The sequence below is a fragment of the Typopeltis vanoorti genome, chromosome 10, assembly GCF_054136105.1.
Source record: "Typopeltis vanoorti isolate ZY-2024b chromosome 10, IOZ_Tvanoo_1.0, whole genome shotgun sequence".
Lineage (NCBI taxonomy): Eukaryota > Metazoa > Arthropoda > Arachnida > Uropygi > Thelyphonidae > Typopeltis > Typopeltis vanoorti.
Genome location: NC_143558.1, coordinates 120,541,916 through 120,564,543, shown reverse-complemented (window position 1 = coordinate 120,564,543; position 22,628 = coordinate 120,541,916). Strand labels below are relative to the sequence as shown.

Sequence of the window (22,628 nt, the reverse complement as noted above, 5' to 3'; positions counted from 1 at the left end):
TCAAGACCTTACATTTTGCTCATTAAACTGACACCCCCAGTCATTTGCCCATCTGTCTAGCTTATTCAAATCCTCTTGCAGGGCTACCACATCTGCACTATTACTAATAACCATTCCCAGCTTCACATTATCCACAAACAACTGAATATCTCCCTGCAGTCCACTGACAATGTCATTGATATAAAGGTTAAACAATACAATCTATACAAATAAGTAAAAAAAACATCAAACTTTTTAGATTGTGGATTTGGGTTCAGCATTCAAATATAACATCACCTAAATTGATTTTAGTTGAAAAAACTAATAAAAAAAAAGCAATGACCAGTGTTATAACAAAATTGCAGTATATTTCTTTATATATAAATACCCATTTGTTGAAACAGAACTAGTTTAGAGAACTAGTAGAATAAAAATTAACAAATCATCCAGGTGTAAACTTATTTACTGGTTAAATACCAGTAAATGCATACAAGGTGTATTATAACATGGAATGTCAGCACAGAAGACATAGTTCAAAAATTTACTTTATTTAAACTGGATAACACAAAGCCTCTAGGCACTAAACTAATTATTTTAAGTTGGCTTCAAAAATGATCGAACTCATCATTACTGATCATCAATACCATGGAAAATCCACATACATACATATACACAAACAAATACCTTTTGAAGGACTTCATTTCTTGCAACATCTATGAGAAGTTTAATTCAAGAGATGAGACAGAGCAGATTCTTTAAAGAATAGTGACTGAGTGCAACATATTCTAGGAAGTGGTAGAAAGAACATGTGAAATGAATTTTTAGTGAGGTATGGCAATGACAGTTGATTTTCAGTAAACTATCCAGGAAAAGTCATAGGATTGTGGATGTCCAGAAAAAAAGCACTACATTTTGTATCATGTGTTGTTAACATATGTTAACAGACACGTTACAAAATGTAGTGTTTTTTTCTGGACATCCACAATATCCTATGATACAAAAAACTGTTGCATATGGAGTAAAATGAACACCCACACACAAATCTTCCATGTGCAAACTTATTTACTGATTAAATTTAAACTATGGAAATCACTGACAATCAGCAATATCATTTAAAAGTCCAAGTTCAGTGTAACTTAATAGTTTAGGACAGTAAATATAATGAAGATTTCAATTTTATTACTGAGAATAAAATCTCTTATTCTCAGTAATAAAATACTGAGAATAAGAGAAAACTAGTATTTGTTCAAAAATTCATAGTTCATAATATTTAATTCTAAATTTGTTTTCTATGTATGTAAATTTCAGTTAACAAGACTGCAACTACTTTTGTTTTTTTAAAGCAGAAAGGATGCCATGGTCATCAACAGCATTTTTAACATGCAATGAACCACAATTTCTCCAACTTTATAAAATGCAATCATTTCTAAACTAGAAAATAATACAAAAGGAACATACAAGGACACAGACTATCAAAAAATAAATATTTAGACAAAGAATTATATATAAAGTATTGCAATAGTCAAATGACACACATACACACAAGAAAGTTAAAGCAGTATATATTTGATATGTTCTGTTATTGCAACATTTTAGAGAAAAGGAAATGAATGGCTTAAATATGACATTTCATTAATAAAGGCCTTATAATATAAGAAAAGTTATGTTATATAAAAAAAGTTTATATATAGTGCACACTATATGGCCATCACAAAGCAATGTTTATCACATAATACTTGTGGAAGACAACTATCAGGATTATGTCCAATAAATGAATGTAATCATTTACATGAAACAACTACATTATACCAAATAAAAACAGATTTCAAAATTTGAATTTTCGAATTTAGAAAAAAAATATACAAAAAAGCAGTAGACTACCTTACATTTTAATAAATCTAAGGAAAGCAATAAACAAAAACAAAAAACTCGTACGTTATCTCATCTGTCTGGAAGTTGACAATTATGTTGATAAAATTCTCTCGAATGATGACTGAACGAATTGCCTTCCAGTCATTTGTGGATTCTCCTAGTAGCAAACAAATTGATTCAAGTGCTAATTTTACAGGAAATGGAGGATTTGCCATAGATCGTACTTCTACTAAATGTTGCTTCTTGATAGACTTTACAGCTATATGCAGCAAAATCATTCCAATAAAAAAAATATTAAAACTGTACAGATATAACGCATACAATAAAAAAGCATAATAAAATGCATGCATGCAAAATATATATATAAAAAAGTAAATCAATGTTAATAAATAAACAAATCATGCAACAGAAAATAAATAAATAAAAAAAACAATAAAGAAGAGGATGAGAGTTGCTTGCATTAATAAGGTGCTGATAAAATAAATATTTCTGCATTAATAACAAGTTTCATAATACCATTAACTGTTCTGGCAAGAACAGTTAATCAAGATGGATTGATTGGATGCGTAATTCTTTATATCTGTGCAAGATTTGCAATAATATATATGTATATATATCAGTGGCATCACGATCATTTCGGATGCGTGTGCTGTCATGTTTTCCAGGAAGGGGAGTGGGGGAGGAGAAAGCTTGGAGAGAAATAATTACATCAATAAATTTTTATAATTATTGATTTAATTAAATAATTACATCAATAAGGTTTTATCTTTTAGCTTTTTTTATGTAATTATATGTTGATGTAAACTATAAATACATTATTTTCATTTTGCATCGACTTTAATGATCTATTCTTGAGGGAAAAAAAATTCAGAATTAGTAATTTTTAGCACAATTTCATATACTAAAAAATTGACCGACATATTAATAACATGGTTAATTAATTAGTTGGTTAATTAATCAACTAATTAATTAATCCTTAATTAAATTATTTCAGTTTAAAAGCAAAAAACAATCATAAAACTAACAAGTAAAATAATATTAAATTACATACACTTACCTTTTAAAAATGTATTTTTCCTGTTTAAATTTGTTTCACTATAAATTTACAATTCACATTTCACTCTCTAACTAACTAGACAGAGGGCAAACTAACTGGTCACTGTTCACAAATGAAAAAGATGAACCAAACACAGGAACATGTGTTTTATTACTGCAATAAAACACGTGTTCTATGGCTACCCAACAACAGGCCAACCATTAATAAAATTTTAAGACAGACAAAGTGTTCCCAGGGTGAAGGTGTAAGATTACATATCTCAATCAATTTTATGATTATAATTTGTGGAATTTTTTAATTGATCCTGGGGAGAAGTGCCCCCCCCCCCACTACTCCAACATGGAATGTATTGTTTTCTGTGGCCTCTAGGAATAGAGGTATTGGCTGCAGTTTTGATTAATTTAACAAATCTTATTTAGCAATTAGGGGTGGGTGGAATTGTTCTAAAGGTTTGTTCGATTTGTTTCTGAAATGCATTACAGTTGGACCTGCTAAGGTTCCATCTAGCGATTGTTGTTCCGCTGATGACTGGGATTGATGTGCCTATCTCTATTAGTGTAGGACAATGCTGACTATTAGGGAATCTGTTGAGGATGGTTCTGGTCGTTGGCAGAGGGTGGTCTTCAGAGCCTTTAGAGACTATGCATAGATCTGGGAGTAGAGGTTCTGTTCCATCTGACTGAGTGGAGAGTGCCATCCTGCTTGACATTGTAAATCAAATACAGGTTATATGTATCTATCCAGTTAACTAGATTATTACCATCCCGGTTGTTAGAGGAATAGCCTCAAATGGTGTGATGAGAGTTGAGGTCACCAACATAGACAGCAGGGTGAGGTGGTGGTGGTTTGTAGACATTGTAGATGGTGGCATTTTGAACTTTAATACCTATGGAGTATTCTGAACTGGGTACACTTTGGGTTATGTCCTTGAGGCCAGGCCATGCTTGGGATGGCAGTTATAAGACAGGAGAATTAGGTCTGGGATCTTTAGTCTATTGAAGGCTGTGTCAGTCACATGAATTTCCTAGAAAGCCAAGATGTCAACTGCTTTGTCTTTGGCTATTTTGCAATCACTTTGGCTTTGGATTTAGAGAGTCCTTCTATGTTTGAGAAATATATCTTGAGAGAGTGTTGTTTAGGTGACTGTAACTTATTTTTCGAAGCTTGCCCTCCACCCAAACAAGTAACGCGATCGTTGTTATTCCGGGTGACGATCGAGCCAGCATGGAGCTTTTTAAGTTTTGTACTCATCATAGTTGCTGTAAGTGGTCCAGGAGGATTGATACCTTTGGATGCTTTGTTTGAGACATTAGCTTCATGTGATTCATCTCTGGAGCTTCTTTTGTCTGAAGCACCAGCAATGTACCACAAGGTAACACTGCTGGTTAAAAAACACTCAACAGGCATGCGATCAGGAATACATATCAGTACTTGAAGTAGAAAAAGCCATTGAAAGCCTGAAATGTGAAAAGGCAGCTGGAGTAGATGATATTCGGCCAGAAATTCGAGTATGGAGATATAAAAGTCTTACAGTGGCTGCACCGCATAGTTCAGATGGCCTGGAATGAGGGACGAATTCCTGATGATTGGGATAGGGCTCTAATAGTACCCATATATAAAAAGGGAAATAAAACTGAATGTGAGAATTACAGAGGTATTTCCCTACTGAGCGTTCCTAGCAAGATTTATGCCAGTATACTTGAGAAACAGTTGAGAAGAATTGTGGAAGAGAAGTTTGAATAAAGAACAAGCTGAATTCGGACCAAATAGAGGCTGTCAGGATCAGATTTTCACTTTACGATTCTTAGTATTTCCCATAATGTAAAACACATCTCAATAGGAGATGTATACTGTTATACATTATGGGTGGTGGTGGTGGGGGAGGTGTCACTACCCAGACCTACCAAGATGTATAACAGTATACATCTCCTATTGAGATGTGTTTTACATTATGGGAAATACTAAGAATGGTGATCAGAGCTTTAACCACCTTTACCATGAGTTGCCCTGGTGTTGCACTACCTTTAGACTTGAACTACATTCAGGCGCAAACTTAATTGTTTGCTTACTTGGGAGAAGGAGTAAAAAAATCAAGTTTATAAAATTACTTGGTATCCTTAATATATATTATCCCCAAGGTAAAAAAACTTTTCACACACACACACACATATATATATATTAATTCTGGCTATTTCTGCTATGAAGATAAAATATACAAACAAACTAGTGGGGCAGCCCTCTATCTCCAGTCTTAGCTAACATTTTTCTAGAAGATTTTGAAGAGAAAGCTATTTCTTCAGTTACTTTAAAACCTAAACTGTGGTTACGCTACATTGATGACATCTTCCTTGTCTGGGGACATAGTTTAGAGGAACTGCAAAACTTCCTAAACCATTTAAATAATCAACATCAGAACATTAAATTCACATCAGAACTAGAGATTAACGGCATTCTCCCCTTCTTGGATCTAAAGATCAACAGATTACCTGACTGTCTTAAATTCTCAATTTTTCAAAAAAACCACCCACACTGATAGATATTTACATAGCTCTTCTCATCACTTCCCTTCTCAGAAACTGGGCATCATCTCCACCCTTGCCCATCGAGCAATATGTCTCACTTCCACAGAAGAAGACCTTCAAGCAGAGCTTAACTTCCTGAAAAACACCTTCTTAAATAATGGATATTCGTCTCATAACATCACTAAATGTTTGAGAGCAAGCCAACATCCTCGACAAGAAGATGATTCCAACTCTATCACTCATATACAGTTACCATTTATCAGCTCTCTTACCCCCAAACTATCTAGGATTTTGAAGAAATTCAACATAAAGACCGACTATACTACTCTGCCAAAACTTCGTTCTTTTCTGAGTCACCAAAACACAACCAACTGCATTTTCCTGGTGTTTATAAAGTTTTGTGCGACTGTGATTGACCTTATTTTGGCCAGACAGATAAATCTGTTTCCCTTCGTCTTGAGGAACATAGATGTGACATCTCTTACAGTAGAACATGAGCGAGCGCCCTTTCCAGTCATGTCCTCTTCTCAGCAAACTCTACCCTTGAAGAACGGCCACACCAAGTTGATTGGGAACGCACTACTAATTTATATATATGCAAGGATGAATTTGAAAGAGAATTATCAAATCAAAAGAAATAGTTCAGGACCATTCACACTTGAACAACAATCTAAGCTACAATTTGCCTGATTCCCATAGCGCAGTAATCCAGTACTGGCACTCTAAAATTAGCTGTTGCACACATTCAACTCATGCCAACGGTAGCACACAGTGACCTATTCAAATATGACTGTTACTATTCTACTTCTTTTCATTAAGTTGGAAAGTCCATGTTTTTTACCTTGTTATTTTTATAAGTCTTATGTTTTTTCTTTCTCACCTGAAGAAGTCGGAGCACCGATGAAACTAGTCATGATTTATTAAAGGTTTTTGTTATACTTTCTCGGGTTCTAGTCAGTTAAATTAATTTTATAAATATATATATATATATATAAAATTAAAAAAAAAATTGTGATTGTACATATAAATTTCAACCAAAAGCTGAAAATTGCTTGAAGTCCTAAAGTAAGCTAGATACTAAGCAGGCTGAATATGTGCCATCCAAATTCTTGGAATTTTTATGCCACCATTATTGCTGAGATTATTCTGATTAACCACCCTAATCTTAACAATAACGGTGTCATAAAAATTCCAAGAATTTGGATGGCACATATTCAGCCTACTTAGTATCTAGCATACGTGAGGACTTTAAGCAAAATCAGCTTTTATTGGAAACTATTCCATACCAATTGGTTAAAATTTTTATGTATAATTACAGTTTATATATATATATATATATATATATATATATATATATATATATATATATATATGGGAATAAATTTTTAACTTGGGTATATTGTATATTAGGATAACCAAGCAATTTTATATGCTTGGTTATTTTAGCACCTAATCCCAAGTATGCAAACAATTAAGTTTGCGCCTGAAACAAAGTTCAAGTCTAAAGATGGTACAACACCAGGGCAACTCATTGTAAAGGTGGGTAAAGCTTTGATCACTATTCTTAGTATTTTCCCATAATGTAAAGCACATCTCACTAGAAGATGTATACTGCAATGCATTATGGGTGGGGTCACTACCCAGACCGGTTTCAACCTTTTTTGAGGTCTCCTCAGTGAGTAGCTAGACCCTAAATACCAAGGTTTTAGTAATACAAAGCCTTATCAACTTTACCTATATAAGTTGCAACAAGGTGTATTAAGTTTTAATAAAAATCTCTGGAGGAGATATTGATGGGAATAAATTATACAATATAATTTATTCAATATACCTAATATACAATATACCCAAGTTAAAAATTTATTCCCATCAATATCTCCTCCAGAGATTTTTATTAAAACTTAATACACCTTGTTGCAACTTATATAGGTAAAGTTGATAAGGCTTTGTAATACTAAAACCTTGGTATTTAGGGTCTAGCTACTCACTGAGGAGACCTCAAAAAAGGTTGAAACCGGTCTGGGTAGTGACCCCACCCATAATGCATTGCAGTATACATCTTCTAGTGAGATGTGCTTTACATTATGGGAAAATACTAAGAATAGTGATCAAAGCTTTACCCACCTTTACAATGAGTTGCCCTGGTGTTGTACCATCTTTAGACTTGAACTTTGTTTCAGGCGCAAACTTAATTGTTTGCATACTTGGGATTAGGTGCTAAAATAACCAAGCATATAAAATTGCTTGGTTATCCTAATATATATATATATATATATATATATATATAAACATGTTGCTCTCCAACCCAATTTAATTTTGTAACCCAACAGATGATAATAATAATAATAATAATAATAATAATAATAATAATAATAATAGGACTCTAGCTTTGATGTAGCAAAGGTTTTTTTTTTTTTTTTTTTTTTTTTTTGCTAAGTGACTGACCTCACCAGACATAATGGTTACAACAATTATTGGCCTGACCTCTGGTGAGGTCAGGCCAATAATTGTTGTAACCGGTTGGTCAGTCACTTAGCAAAACAGGTAGACTGTAGTGAAGTTTGTTTCTCTGTATATATGTGTATGCTCCAGGTGATGACCTTGATATGAAGCTCGAAACGTCAAGTGTTCATTTTGGTTTATATTAAACTAAAGTTTTGATCTAATACGGTAGTTGTAGCCATAATTTTCCATAATGTACTTTGGTGATAAGTTTGGGCTGGAAGTAATAGTCCAACCATGGGAATGAGGCATGGAGGTGGTCCCACTTGGCACTGTTAGAATGCCAAATTACTCTTGTAAGGGAGTGGCTGTGTAAACATTGTTGCATAGGGTGGAGATGAGCACCTCTCTGAATCGTGGGTGCTATGCAACCATCTAGGGCATGAAATGTCCTAGAACGATGATAGGCTCTAACTCCAAAGTCATCAGTAGTACATGTGCCATCATTGTCTGCAAAACATTAATCTCTTGTGACATCACTGTCTGCGTTCTCACAGGATTACTGTAGAAGCATGCCTTCACAAGCTGTTGCATCCTAACACAGCGTGGCTGACCTGATCTTTGGCAGCCAGATAAGACATTTACATTGTTATAACAGTTAATAGTCCAATATCCAAACAACCTACTGATCCCAAGTGCTTTTAGTGTTGAAAATTAAAGTTGGCTGCATTCCAACCTTGTGAAGTGAAGTGTTATTACAGCTAGACAACTCTCTCCATTGATAAACACGTGAATGTTGCTAAAAAATTAATAATGGAAAAAACTCACGTACAAAGATTATTTAATAGTATAATTTTCGCCTGTGTGTCACAGGCATCTTCAGTACATTAAGCTCAAATTAAACAATAACTGACAATTCCAAAAAGTGCCACATAAGTAGCTGGTGTAAGATAAATAAACAACAGCTTACCCCAGCTACTTAGGTGGCGCTTTTTGGAATTGTCAGTTATTGTTTAATTTGAGCTTAATGTACTGAAGATGCCCGTGACACACAGGTGAAAATTATACTATTAAATAATCTTTGTATGCAAGTTTTTTCCGTTATTAATTTTGTATCGATATGCCTACTCACGGTATACCTCTTTTAAAACTTAGTGAATGTTGCTTGCACACAGTGCGGGGATGTGTGTTAGTTGCAACAGTGTTTATGGCTAGACTGTGTGTTGTGTATGTGTGTGTGTGTGTGTATATATATATCATCATAATTCATTTTTACTCAGTGGGAAATACTATTAAAAAGTTTTAATGACTGTAACGAGAGATAAAAAGATGACATGGTATATTTGAAAAGATACCATTAGTTTACTAGTTTCGTTGAATTGATCAACATCTTCAAGTATCACAATCAAAGAAATATATAAAGAATTACAGAGACTTAAAATTGCATCGAGCTCATCATAGCACACATGGATGTTAGAAGTTTGAGTCCAGTTCACAATGTGTTGGTGGCTTTCGTCTGAGTTAACTGAAAAGAGAACGTGGCTAGAGAGAGAGAGAACGCTCTGTAGCCACGTTCTCTGTGAATTAGGTCTTCACCAGGACATTTTCCATTTGTTTTAATGCTTGTTTTATTTCATCTGAAGTGAATGGGGGTATGAATTCCATATGTGATGGAGAAGAGTTATTTATATTTGATTTATCTATTGAAGGATCATTATAGAGTTCTTTATAAAATTCTTCTAGCCTGCTTAGGATTTGTTTTTGGTTCCTTATTGTAGTTCCATTCTTATCATTTATTGCAGTTATTTGACTTTTGCCAACTGATAAATGTTTTCCTAGTATTTTCATATTTTTATTGTACTATAGATTATTACATCCCTTATCCACCCACTGTTGGATTTCACTTTTAACCAACTTTTCCAATACTTGAATATCCACTCCTAAGATATTAATTGGTCAGTAATTTGGTACTCCTGTCTTGGAGCCACCTTTATGTATCTTATTCTCTTACCACTTCTCATCTCTTACCTTTGGAACCTTGCAGAGATGAGAGTTAGATTGAACAACCCCATCAGAGGTAATGCCAATTCTCTTGCACATTCATGTAGTACATGGACTGACATGCCATCCAGTCCCCTTGCTCTATTCACATTGATATTTTTCAATATGCTGAACACTTCCTGTACATCTGCCTCAATTTGATGAGCAGCTCTGTCATATCAGCAAGTGCCAAATCTCCACATGGATGATACACCTTTGCAAATGATCTCTCACAATTCAACTATTTCTTTTGCCTCTCACCTTCCTACCATAGTAATTTTTCTTTACTTCAGTGTGTTTTTATTCTTCTTTATTTCCCCAGCTCTTGCTGTCCCTCTCTATTCATCCACTTAATTCCTGCTTGGTTTATCCTCCTGACCATGGGGGTATGCAAGTCTGATAATGCTTCTCTCAAATAATCTCTACCCACTTCCCATGTGCTACTGACATTCTTTCTTTGTAGCTTCTCAGTCCATTGCATTGATCCAAGATGCCTCCTAAATCTGTAATATATACCAGCTGTATAGGTCAACATAAACCCTTTCTTGACAGAGAATTTCACATATTTAGCAACTTCCCAGCCCAAGCTTGCATAGTTATTCTCCCCAGTTGGAGGCAGATTAACAAACCCTTTCTTAACAGAGAATTCACATGTTCAGTGATCTCCCAGAATAAAACTGCATGGTCATTTTCCCCAGTTTGGAGCAGTCTACCTTGGTTATGGATATACTTTCTGATGTTATTACCATATCCAGCACTCTCAAACCCCTGGTCCCCTTCTGTAATATGTTTCAGATATTTATCCCTAGCAACTGTACAAATTCCACTTTATCTTGCCATGCCCCCTTTCCTCCCTCCAATCTACGTCCTCATAGTTGAAGTCTCCCATAATAATTGTTCAACTTGCACTCATTGTGCTAATCTTCAAATACATGACATCTTCCTATGGACCCCCTGTCTATAGCAGCAACCAAAAACATATTTGGTCCTATTAGCCACTATTTCACACCAAACAGTCTCCCTCAAATCTAAAATCCTCTAACTTCTAATTTTGTGGACTGTAGGTCTTCAGCTATCACCAACAACACTGCATCTCTTGCCCCTTTCCTTCTTTCTACCCTGAAAATACAATATCCTTTACATTTTATCCCTGTAACTATATCTTTTTCTGCCAACCAGGTCTCACTGATGCCTATAATTTTTGCCCAAGTTGAGATAACCAATGCAAAAAACCCCCTCCTCTGTATTTCTGATACTAATGGCATTCGTATACATTCATTTTAACACTCTCTTGGATCCTCAATTACCCTTGTATAATGTCATTACCAACCTACTTGAAACTGATGAAATCACATTCAGCATTGCATAATCATTTCTGTACACACACACACTCATTTATCCCAGAGGTGGCCAGACACATGTTTGTTGCATCTCCCTCTATCCCCAGTTTCTCTGGTTTTGCACTTTGCAACTCTCACTAGTTTCTTACTTTCTTCAAACCATTCAATATAATCCATCATACATATATAAGTTTGTTCATTCATCAAATTCACTCTTTACATCTATAAACTGCATACTATTTCTCCTGCACAATCTTCTCATTGACTCGTTAGCAATGAGTCAATGAGAAGATTATCATCCACATTGCCATCATTGCACTTCAATTCTGTCCTATTGAACCAAGGCTGCAAAACTCGCAATATTTACTGCCTCTCTTCATTTTTGCTTCTTTTGACAACTCTTTCATATTCCCTCTCATTGCATATTTCTCCCCTTTCAAATCTTATTTCTGCCAAAACAACTGTCACTTCTCCTTCTGAAAACTAACAGCTTCACTAACATCCTTGATCTTTGCACCTGGGAAACATGCTTTCATCACTTTCTCATTAACTATACCTCTTATCAAATATCCCATATAATACCTTCTCCTTATTTACAGTTTCTCACTCTCACACTTTTGCCATTCACTTTTTCTTTCATTCTCCCACCTGTTATCATACAGAACAATCCTTTCTCCAGTCACTCTGGCTCCCATTTTGTCCTGTGAAGAATGCCATGCAAGTGTGCTATTTAATTCCTTACTGTCAACATCATCCACATTACTTTCAGCCATATCTTTCATGATGTCATTCATATTTTGAGCACTAACAATCATTACTTCCACATTCTCCAGAGCACTTTCACTGTCTCTCCTTACACTATTAACATTAATATTCGTCACTTCATTTTACCACTTTCCAAATGATTCACATTTTTTGCACTTGCACACAAAATGTGCAAGTGCAAATTTATGACACAATTTCTTGGTGCTCATGCTTCCTTATCATAACCCATTCATGCTTAGCAACGAATATATAGAACATACACTACATCGTACAAAATCACTAATGCTAAACTTGGTGTATAAGGAAGCCTTGTCTGCCATTTTCCTTGTATGCACTGGTACCATGAAAAAACACTTTCTAAACGATAACCTGTATTATATTTGTGAAACACACACAATAATTACTAAATTTACTAATATTCACTAAAATAAAATACTTATATGTAGAACAGGTGCAACACTGCTTCTGATCTGTGCTATGATAGCACAACACTAGGAATAAATAATTAAATCATATGCAATAAAGGATGGAGTTGAGTACATCATGTTTTCCATGCTCATACCTATTATTACAATGATTTCTTATTCTCCTCCTCCTGAACTGTAACTTAACTTCCAGAGTCTACCATTAATGGCTAATTTTACTATTTTTGCAAAAACAACTTCATTAAGTATTTCTCTGGCCGAATCAATCAATTTTTTCTTCAGATTTTGCCAGTGAGTATTTTAAGTCTAATTCTGGTTTCTCAATTTTTCACTAGCAGTATATACATGAGTCTCCAGTACATAAATGACAGCTAAGATGGGCTTTTTTTTTTTTTTTTTTTTGTTAAAACTTTCTTGCATACTTTTCTTTTCAATTTGTTACTGGATAACTAAATTTTCACTCCCTTTATTGTACAAATACATGCTGAATAGTTTGTAGATGTGTCATAATTTTTTTTTTGTCAGTTTTACTCTCACTCTCCATGGCAAATTACATGACTAATCCAAATCCTGAAGATAAATTTAGAAGTTCTGGACTTTTCTCCAAATTTGCCATTATTTAACTTTTTGCAGGTTTAGAATTTGTTACCTCTTCTGTGATTTAAACATGCAATGAGAATCCCCATCACCCAAATGTTTAGTGGCTAATAGTAGAATAAAATAAAATATTTTTTTCTTAATCAGATATCCCCACAATTACACTCAATAATGTTTTTTCAATGCTAATAAGTAATATAACTATATAGGATGGCATAAAATATAGCTGCAAAATTAATTTACTAGTATTCTTTCTTGGAGAGGGAGATTCATGTGATCATCACTAATCGTTTAGTAATAGCACAAGCTAAACCAAAACCTGTCCATAAGAAGATGCGCACACAGATATTCAATATGATAAAACTAAGCAATATTTTAAATTATTTAATATCAAACTAGTCATGGGCTTACCTAGTTGAGCATCTATTACTGCAGGTTCAACTTGGGCAAGGTCTACCATAACACTTGATCTTTTTTCTGCAATCACTTCTTCTTGAATCTTTAAAGAGAAATGTATACCAATTATTTAAGAATAACAATTACCTTATATTAACTGAAGTTAAAAGTATTTGTGTATATGAATTCCTCCTTACTCTGAGAGCAGCTTGAATTTCATGAGACTGCATTTTCTTCTTCTCGGCTTCTTGCTGATCTTTTAACTATGAAAATATAAAGAACATCAATTTTATACAGACTGCATGTCAGCACTTTATTACATCCTCATAAGTTCAAATTAATGAAGAATTTTGAAGAGATTCTTTAGCTTCAATTAAACTTAGCAAGATAAAAAGGTATGCACATTATGGTACCTATTATAGAAATAGATTACGTTTCATGTCTATTCACTTAACAAATCTGAGAGAGTAAAAGTAAACTGAAAAAGTTTTCAATACGTTCACTATCATAATTTGAAAGAGCAATTATATTTGGAATTTATATTCATTTGTGGGCAAAAATAGTAAAGAGATAGGATAACATTTAAGGAAGCCATGCTTAGATGGATATTTCTTTTATTATAGTAAGAATAAAATGTTCCTGGTTTTCAAAAAAGCACATCAGGTTTTTCCAATAATTACTAAGCGTTTAGCCATTCATTCAGAGTTTGCATAACTGAAGAATCAACACTTTTCACTGTTGAACAGAGTGGGGCATCTGTCTTGTCAACTTTCAGAACTCCACAGATATGGAAAAATATTAATAATATGGTTTCTAATATAATTTTTAAATAACAGCTTCATACATGTCAGGGAAGAACTAAATATAATTTATTACTCCTACATATTTCTCTCAATATGTCATGAGTTTCTTGCAGGGAAAAGGTAGAACTGGTAACAACATTTAAATTCTGAATACAACAATCATACAACATGCATATAATATCATGTGACTGAGTCACATCTGCACAGTAGGAGGAAATAATATTAGAAATCAGAGATGTGAGAACAGATATATAATTAATTAAAAAATAAATTAAACAATTAACAGCAATTACTTCCCAAAACTTAGAGATAGGCATGCAGTCTGTCTGATTAAGTCACATAGGACTTCAAATGATTCAAAAAAAAAAAAAAATAGTTGATCATATTTAAACCTACTGAAGTGTAGCAATTTGATAGTTTCAGTGAACTATGTCTGGTGTTGATGGCTTGAGAAGCAAGGGCTGAAACTTCAGATTCCAAAAATCTTATAATCTTGATGTTCTTTGATTTTAATCATAGCATAACAGACAATCTGTCCAAAGTAGCAAAGATGAGAAGAAACAGGATATTTGATAAATACCAGGCAAAGATAGAGATGACAATGTATCTTTGATAGGTGATAAAAAATATGACAACTTCTGGGCTAGTCTGAAGATAGTAAACAAATTATGTCTGCATAAGGGGATTGCTATTTGTTCAGATGTTCTTTTAAGGTAGGGTATGCTGATCCTTTTAATATTAGACTGCAAACTGGAAGTAGAATGAAAATGATCAAATATTTTCTGTATCCAAGTCTTGTGGTATCCATTAGGCAATAGAGTATGTTTTATTTTATTTAATTCTTCTAATAGAAGAGACTCAGAATAACAAATTGTGCATGCTTGGTTTACAAGGTTTTTGATAATACTTGTTTTTTGGGAAGGATGGTGTGAAGATACATGTGTGTAAAGTGTGGCTTCTTGTAAACAGAAAATTCAATATTACCTGCAGGGTTTCCAAAAATGGGAGAGTGTTGTTAGATTAATGTTCAATAGTGAACTTGATGCGAGTATATGAGGAGTTAATTTTATTCAGAAATTGAAATACTTCTGTTTCAGAATGAGACCTAATTGCAAAGATATCATATACAAGCCATATCCAAATGCAAGGTTGAAGAGAAATGATATCAGAAAATCCGATCCCCTAAACACTTCATAAAATAATCAGCCAAAGCAGGTTATATAGGACTGCCAATTGCAGTACCCTGGGATCTGCTGAAATAATTTAATATGTCAAGTAAAATAACAGGCAGTGATAGTAAACTTGAAAAACTGATATCTTCAGGGAAATGTACTAAAAGTTGCAGAGATTCATGAAGTGGTATATTTGAAAACAGAGAAACTACATCAAAGGAAACCATAAATTTCAGACACTTGGAGATGAAGATCTATTGGACATAATGGATAACCAGATTTGTGTACATCAGGATGGCCCTAAATACATGGGGATGAGTATAATAAATTCAGAACTTTTCAGTAGTATTGGCATCTAGGAATATATTTGATCTAACAATTTATTCAATTTGTTGATCTGGCTTTGCATAGGATGTCTGTCAATTATAATATAAGTGGATCTACCCCGCAGTACTATTGAAAAGCTGCAGATCAGCAGCTTCGCTACCCTTAATCCCAACATGGTACCTGGAATCTAACAGAAGCATACATCCAAGTGTAGCTTCCACATTTGAAAGTGTTGAATTCAAGATAACACTGAATGTTTCTGTAGTGCCAGATTTCTTATCACCTGAAGAAAATGATGTGAGTATGAATATATTATGCACCTTTGAAAGCTGTGGAATATCATGTGTTTTGGTGAAAGCTCTATCACTGTAAAGCTGTAAAATCTGCCGTAAAGTTGTTACAGTCGAATGGTATTTGTGAAGATATGATGTTGTCTGGGAAGATGACAGAAATTCTTATCAGGCACTCCAATTTTAAGTTATCTATGTAGACAAAATCACAGTAGCCTGTAATGTGAGCATATGCTCAATAACTCTTCCTCTACTCCCCAGAATGTTGTCCATTTAAATCCCTAATTAAGGGGGATCATGACTGCAATATAACATCAAGGTCAAGTTGAGAAAAATCTGTGGCAAGAGGGAGGTTTCCACTGGGAGCCTTATAACAACTGTTTCTATGCTGGTGTTAATTTGGATTAGTTGTTGTCCACAAGAATGGCAACTCCTCCATGAGCAAATCAACCTCCTCTCCTGTTCTTATGAATAATGGTAACATTACATAGAGACAGATCATCGCTCTGTTTCAGGTGTATTTCCTGCAAAGAAGCATAATGGTTTATACTTCTGTACGAGTCCTGATATCATTTGTTTTTGCAGGCGTAGACTTTTGTGGCTAATTGGTTCAAAAGATATTTTTCGGTGATTACACCATATTTTTTATTATTCAGTTATACAAAATATTGAAATAATAGTTCCCGACAAGTTTCATAAATGGTAGGATTTACATCTTCAGGAAGTAAATAGTATAAAAGATATATTTCGGTGATTACACCACATTTTTTATTATTCAGTTATACAAAATACTTCATTGTAGGAATGTTTCCATTATATCTTTTTGGTGATATCATCTGGTATGATAAGTGGTTTTGTTATCATTGGTCTTGGATTTTTTTTCTTTCCTTTTTTGAGAATTGTGGATGGCCATTATACATCATTTCTTCTTCTTCTGTAAAAAATATCCAAGACTTCAAATCCCGCTTCTTCTAGAGCACTTGGTATACTGATTATAAGAGAGTAGAGGCATATCTTTGATCATCTGTGGTGAACGTTCCAATATTCTTAAATAAGAACAACAGGCAGTTTGAGAATGATCATATTCCTGACATTTAAAGCATCATTACAAGATTTAGGATATAGACTTGTACTGGACATCTGAGTATTATCCTGTTTTGACAGAAGTTGGTTGGTTGCTTTGGTTTGTTAAAGGTAAGGATGATGTTTCTAGTGGTAACCAGATGCCCACACCTATGTATCACTATTCTTCTTATAGCTGTCACTCCTTGGTTCCTAATTTTGTAACATATCTCTTCATCTGGAACATAAACGAGGTTCTATTCACATATTACACCTCTAGCAGAGGTGAAAGTTTCATGGAGAGTAACCGTAATTGATATTCCTCAATAGATGTTGCATGTAGTAATTTTTCTGATAGTGCTGCTGTAGCTACTCCTGAATGCAATTTTTTTTTTTACATTTTTTGAAATTCCTGCAAACCCTTCTAAACCCTTTCTGGATATCGACATGTCACACTGTATGGCAAATATGGAAGCAAGGCTGTAGATCCCAATGAGAGTGGTCTGGAAGACAGAATAGTAAAAAAGACTCAGGAGAGTGAAGAATATAGAAAGAAAACTATAGACAAAGAGTACATATGAAAAGGGTTAATACCATAACTGGGAGGTCTCCTCCACAACAAACAAGTACCTCACATGAAGGGGTTAAAGGTAGGTCTTTAGCAATCTCACTAAATTTCTAATAGAATGACAGAAGACTTAAGGATAAGATAAATGGAATAAGGGAAATCAATATACCATGATACCTCTGAATTTTACCAAGACACATGACAGAATTCTATGTTTGAGGTTGTTGTTTAATAAATATGAATGGTAGTGGGGATGATCTGGAGTTTGATATGTAATTATTTACTGATCATATCAAGTTAGAACGAGTGATAAGGAATGCAGCCGATATAGAATACCTCCATGGCTGGTTTGAACAGATTGGATATATGGGTAAATGAAACGAGTCTAAAATTCAGTGTTGCAAAATGTGAGGTCATGAGTTTTGGTTGTGGAGCACTACAAGTAGAGTATTATAATAAATTTAGAATTTGCTGGAAGTAGTGACTGAAGTTACAGACTTGGGAAGTTATTGGGGACAGTGAATTCAAGTTTAGGGATCACATTGGATAATGCAGTTAAATCACATGATAAGCACTGTTAAAGGGAACATCAACCTGTAGAAATAAAAAAGTTATTCTCCTACTTTACAAAGCTTTGATAAGACTACATCTGAACTATTGTACAAAAATATTTACCTGGGTTCCAAGGAGATGGGGAAACAGATGAAGATATTTAGCAGTGAGTAATCAAAATAACTGGTCTGGGAACTGTGAATTTGAAAACTGAAGTAATCTGGTTTTAACAGTTTGGGGAGTAGATGGAGAAAAGAAAATATGATTATTTTTATTATTAAGCAGGCACCTCCATGGAGTCCAAAGACTCATCACAAGAGACCCAATTTATCCAAACAATCATTAATACCTGTTCTTGAATCCATTAACAGACAAAGCACTCACAACTGACTCTAGCAATCCATTTCACTCATTCATAACTCTCCAAGAAAAAAAATCTAGTTCTCACACACCTATTAACCACACCTTTATTCAACTTCCGGATGATCCCTTGTTCTAATCCCTCGAGCCAAGTGTGGAAACATTTCCCCTGCATCAATCCTATAAACTCTTTAAGTAACTTAAATGTTTCTATCATATCCCCTCTTTTTCTCCTATCAACCAACTTCTGCAATCCACACGCCCTCAATCTATCCTCAAAGGGAGCATTCCACAGACCACTCGTCTCTGAATCCTCTCAACAGCTTCCTCATCCCCAAGAAACCCAGGGGACCACCATACTTTAGCACAGTAATCCAGATGTGGGCATATCAAGGCCTTATAAAGAGGAATAACAACTTCCTTATCTCTACTTGTTAATGTGTTTTTCAAGAGCCAAGTAATCTTATGGACTACCTTAGCAATATTTCCTCTGAACTTTAACTCTGTCTACCACCATTCCTAAATCTCTAGCTTCATCAATTTCCTGGAGTACAGTGCTATCAATGTGATACACAGCTCATAATCTATTTTTCCCAAAATGCATAAACTTTGCATTCCGCCACATTAAAATGACATCCATTATTTTTTCCCATACTGACAGCCTATTTAAATCAGCCTGCAAGCTTTCAACATCACCTTGATTAACTATTACCCTACCTAATTTCACATCATCAGCAAACAACTGAATATTTCCTTTTAGGTTTTTTCCTATATCATTTATGTACATTATACAGCAATGGTACCAGCACTGAACCTTGCAGCACACCACTAGCTACCTGTTTTCACCTCAATTCTGCCCTTCCATATACCACTTTTTGATATCTGTCCAGTAGTCACCCTCTTATTCACTAAGTTGCATAACAGAGTTCATGCAGTATTCTGTCAAATGCCTTTGCAAAATTATCATATAGCCATTTCCTTTATCCAACTCTGCTATTACTTCACTATAAAAAGTTAGCAAATTACTAAGGCATGACAGACTCTTCAACAAAGCCATGTTGACCCTCATACAGTATCATATTTTTATCTCTCCATTCTTGAATTCTCTTTTTGACCAATTTTTCTAGTACTTTTACACCATACCTGAGATACTGATTAGTCTATAATTTGCTACTGTAGTCCTAGAACCTCCCTTATGCAAGTGGAATTATTTTGCCCTCTTTTGACTCCCTTGGAACTCTACCATAGCTGAGTCTTAAATTAAAGAAACCTAGTCAGTTTTATCCTATTTTCAGTCCTGCTAATCTCTTGCCACTTCTGAAATTTATTAATGTCCATTTTGTTCTTCTCTATTTCCACATCTGCATGTTCGACATTAATAACATCATTTTTCATCTTACTGTCGGTACTGTCCACTCGACTAATATTTGCTGTATTCTCATCACATAACATTTGAAACACTTATACACATTTTCTCCAGTTTCAATTTCCTTCCACATATCCTTTAATTTTCTTGACAAATACATTTCACACACTACACTGATATAAAATCCTGCAAATTCAAATCGCCTGACAGCATAGTCTTTGCTGCCATTGTTCGTTCAAACATTGGTGCCATGCCGACAATATCGTATTTAAACAAAAAAATATGTTTACTTACAAACTAACTAGCTCAGTCAATCCCACACCCATTTAAAACAAAACGTACAATATGTTAACCTAATATTCTCAAATAAAATATAAAAATATATATATATAAAAAAAAATACTTATCCTTCAGTGATTCCATTCTACACACATAATATGCTATCTGGCATCTTAAAATACATATGATAATATTCAAGTTGCTAAGGGGATCATACAATATAGACAAGTGAGATTTTGCACCTTATGGATGTGGTGTAGCAAAATTAAGCCATCCGTTAAAGCTAGATATAAGTGTTGTTCAAGGAAAGATATATTACAGATATTTAAGCATATGTAAAAAGAAATGTTGGGTTTCCTCCAATGATGTCTGATACAGCCTTGAAAACATTATTCATAATGCATTATGGAATCCAAATGCTGCTTACCAAAAGCTTGAAGTGGTCATAAATTAAGTGGTGTAATCACAATCGACAATGAAATTCACTACCTCCTAATGATTCTTATAATGCTATAATATTGCCTACACCTCACCACTGCTTAACAATCCTATAGTGTAAATTCTGAATTCTTATAGAAATTTTTTTGTACCACTTCACTTTTCATCTCAGACCACTTACAGAAACATGGAGGGACAAAACATGTTGAAATTACATACTGTAATAATGCCAATCTGGAAGAACAGAATTGAATAAAATTTGCGACTTAGAATACATGCATTAATATGTGTACATTCTTCAATTTTGGTTTTAAGCAGTGCATTTTCAATGTCAAAAGGCCTGCATTAGTTGGATGGATTTAATGAAATTTCATCTCTATTAAAACATTTTCCATCATTTCAGCTTTCTTTCAATCAGATCAAAATATGTCTGGAGTGCATAACCCAAAACAAGTTGAATTTTATAGAATGCATTATAAATTTTGATATCTAAATTTTTACACTTACTTCATCTTGATAAAGTTCACTGAATATTATGAAATAATTCAAAATTCTACTCTGAACAATGAAGACTGATTGTCTGGAAAGCTATAACAGCATGACATCACAATGCTGATTGAATGACTAAAAGTGCATTGCACAGGTCAATTTTCTTTGGTAAATCATTCCTAGGTTCAGAACTGTTTCAGAAGACTTACTCTCTCTCTTTAAGTGTGCAAAGATTTAAGATACTAGTGGTCAGGCTTAGGTTTTGGATGTTATTCACAATGGTATTTCAGAGAACTGTGAATAACACAATGGTATTTTACTGCTTGAGGAGACTTAAAGGTCAAAGTCAAATAATTGAGAGGAGACCTCACATTGCCTTTCAGCAATGCTAAGAACAAACTGGGGCTTCTGTCCTAATTTCCAATCTTCATCTTTGTGTGGTGCCCACCATTAGTGTGGGTGTGTGCGTGCACTAGGTACTAAATGAACAAGGATGAGCTGGCAATTTCGGGCTTAAATGACCAAATTCTATTCTCTATTGGCTGAAACCATAAATACATATGATGGTACAACATGATAAGATTTCATGCTGGCTAGGATGTTTCCCAGTTAACAAAGGTCTCCTCTGTTTGTCAGGAAACCAGGGCCAAAGTGAAAAATCAACTGCTGAAAAAAAAAGCTCCAACTCAACATCCAGAAGAAGAAGAATAAACCCAATGTCAGAAGAATTGAAGATAAGAACCATCAATATAAGAAGTATTAATGGAAAGGAAATTGAACTTGCAGAAGAATTGGAAAAGTACCTAATGGACATAATTGGTATTATGTCCATACTAAATAATAAGTATAGGATGTTATATTCAGGCAATAATGATCAAGGAAAGGAAGGGGTAATGATAACAGTCAACATTTTCCAAAATTCATTTTTTGATCTGCTGTGTAGATCTCCAAAAAGGACCACTTTTTCCATGTTATGTCAGCTACCTGTTGTAATGATGTGCAAAATTCCTCCACATCTTCCTTAAGAGAACCTTTTATGGGACCAGCAACACAAATAAGTTTCATTATCCTTTTTTTTTTTTTTTTGAAATGTACACACATCACTCTACTTGAAACTACCTTCCAATCAAGAAGTTTATCTTCACACTAAACATGAAGATAAACTTCTTGATTGGAAGGCAGTTTCAAGTAGAATGATGTATGTACATTTCAAAAAAAAAAAAAGGATAATGAAACTTATTTGTGTTGCTGGTCCCATAAAAGGTTCTCTTAAGGAATATGTGGAGGAATTTTGCACATTTACAACAGATAGCTGACATAACATGGAAAAATTGGTCCTTGTTTGAGATCTACACAGCAGATCAAAAAATGAATCCACCAGGCATATAGTAAAAGGGAAAATTTGGAGAAAAGGACAAAGCTACTAATAATGATAACTATTTGTTAGATTTCTGCTCATTACACAGATTAGTCATTACCAACACCAT

General features: G+C 34.2%; 1 protein-coding gene across 1 annotated transcript in view; it reads right to left on the bottom strand.

The window, feature by feature from the left end:
* Positions 1-22,628, bottom strand: part of Dhc64C (dynein heavy chain, cytoplasmic) — a 1,087,706-nt gene that overhangs the window by 380,938 nt on the left and 684,140 nt on the right. Inside the window, exons 60-62 of the mRNA XM_090398628.1 lie at positions 13,633-13,698; positions 13,451-13,538; positions 1,915-2,110 (exon numbers count right to left, since the gene is read on the bottom strand). Coding sequence (XP_090254754.1) covers positions 1,915-2,110; positions 13,451-13,538; positions 13,633-13,698 — 350 coding nt within the window. The remainder of the gene's footprint in view (positions 1-1,914; positions 2,111-13,450; positions 13,539-13,632; positions 13,699-22,628) is intronic.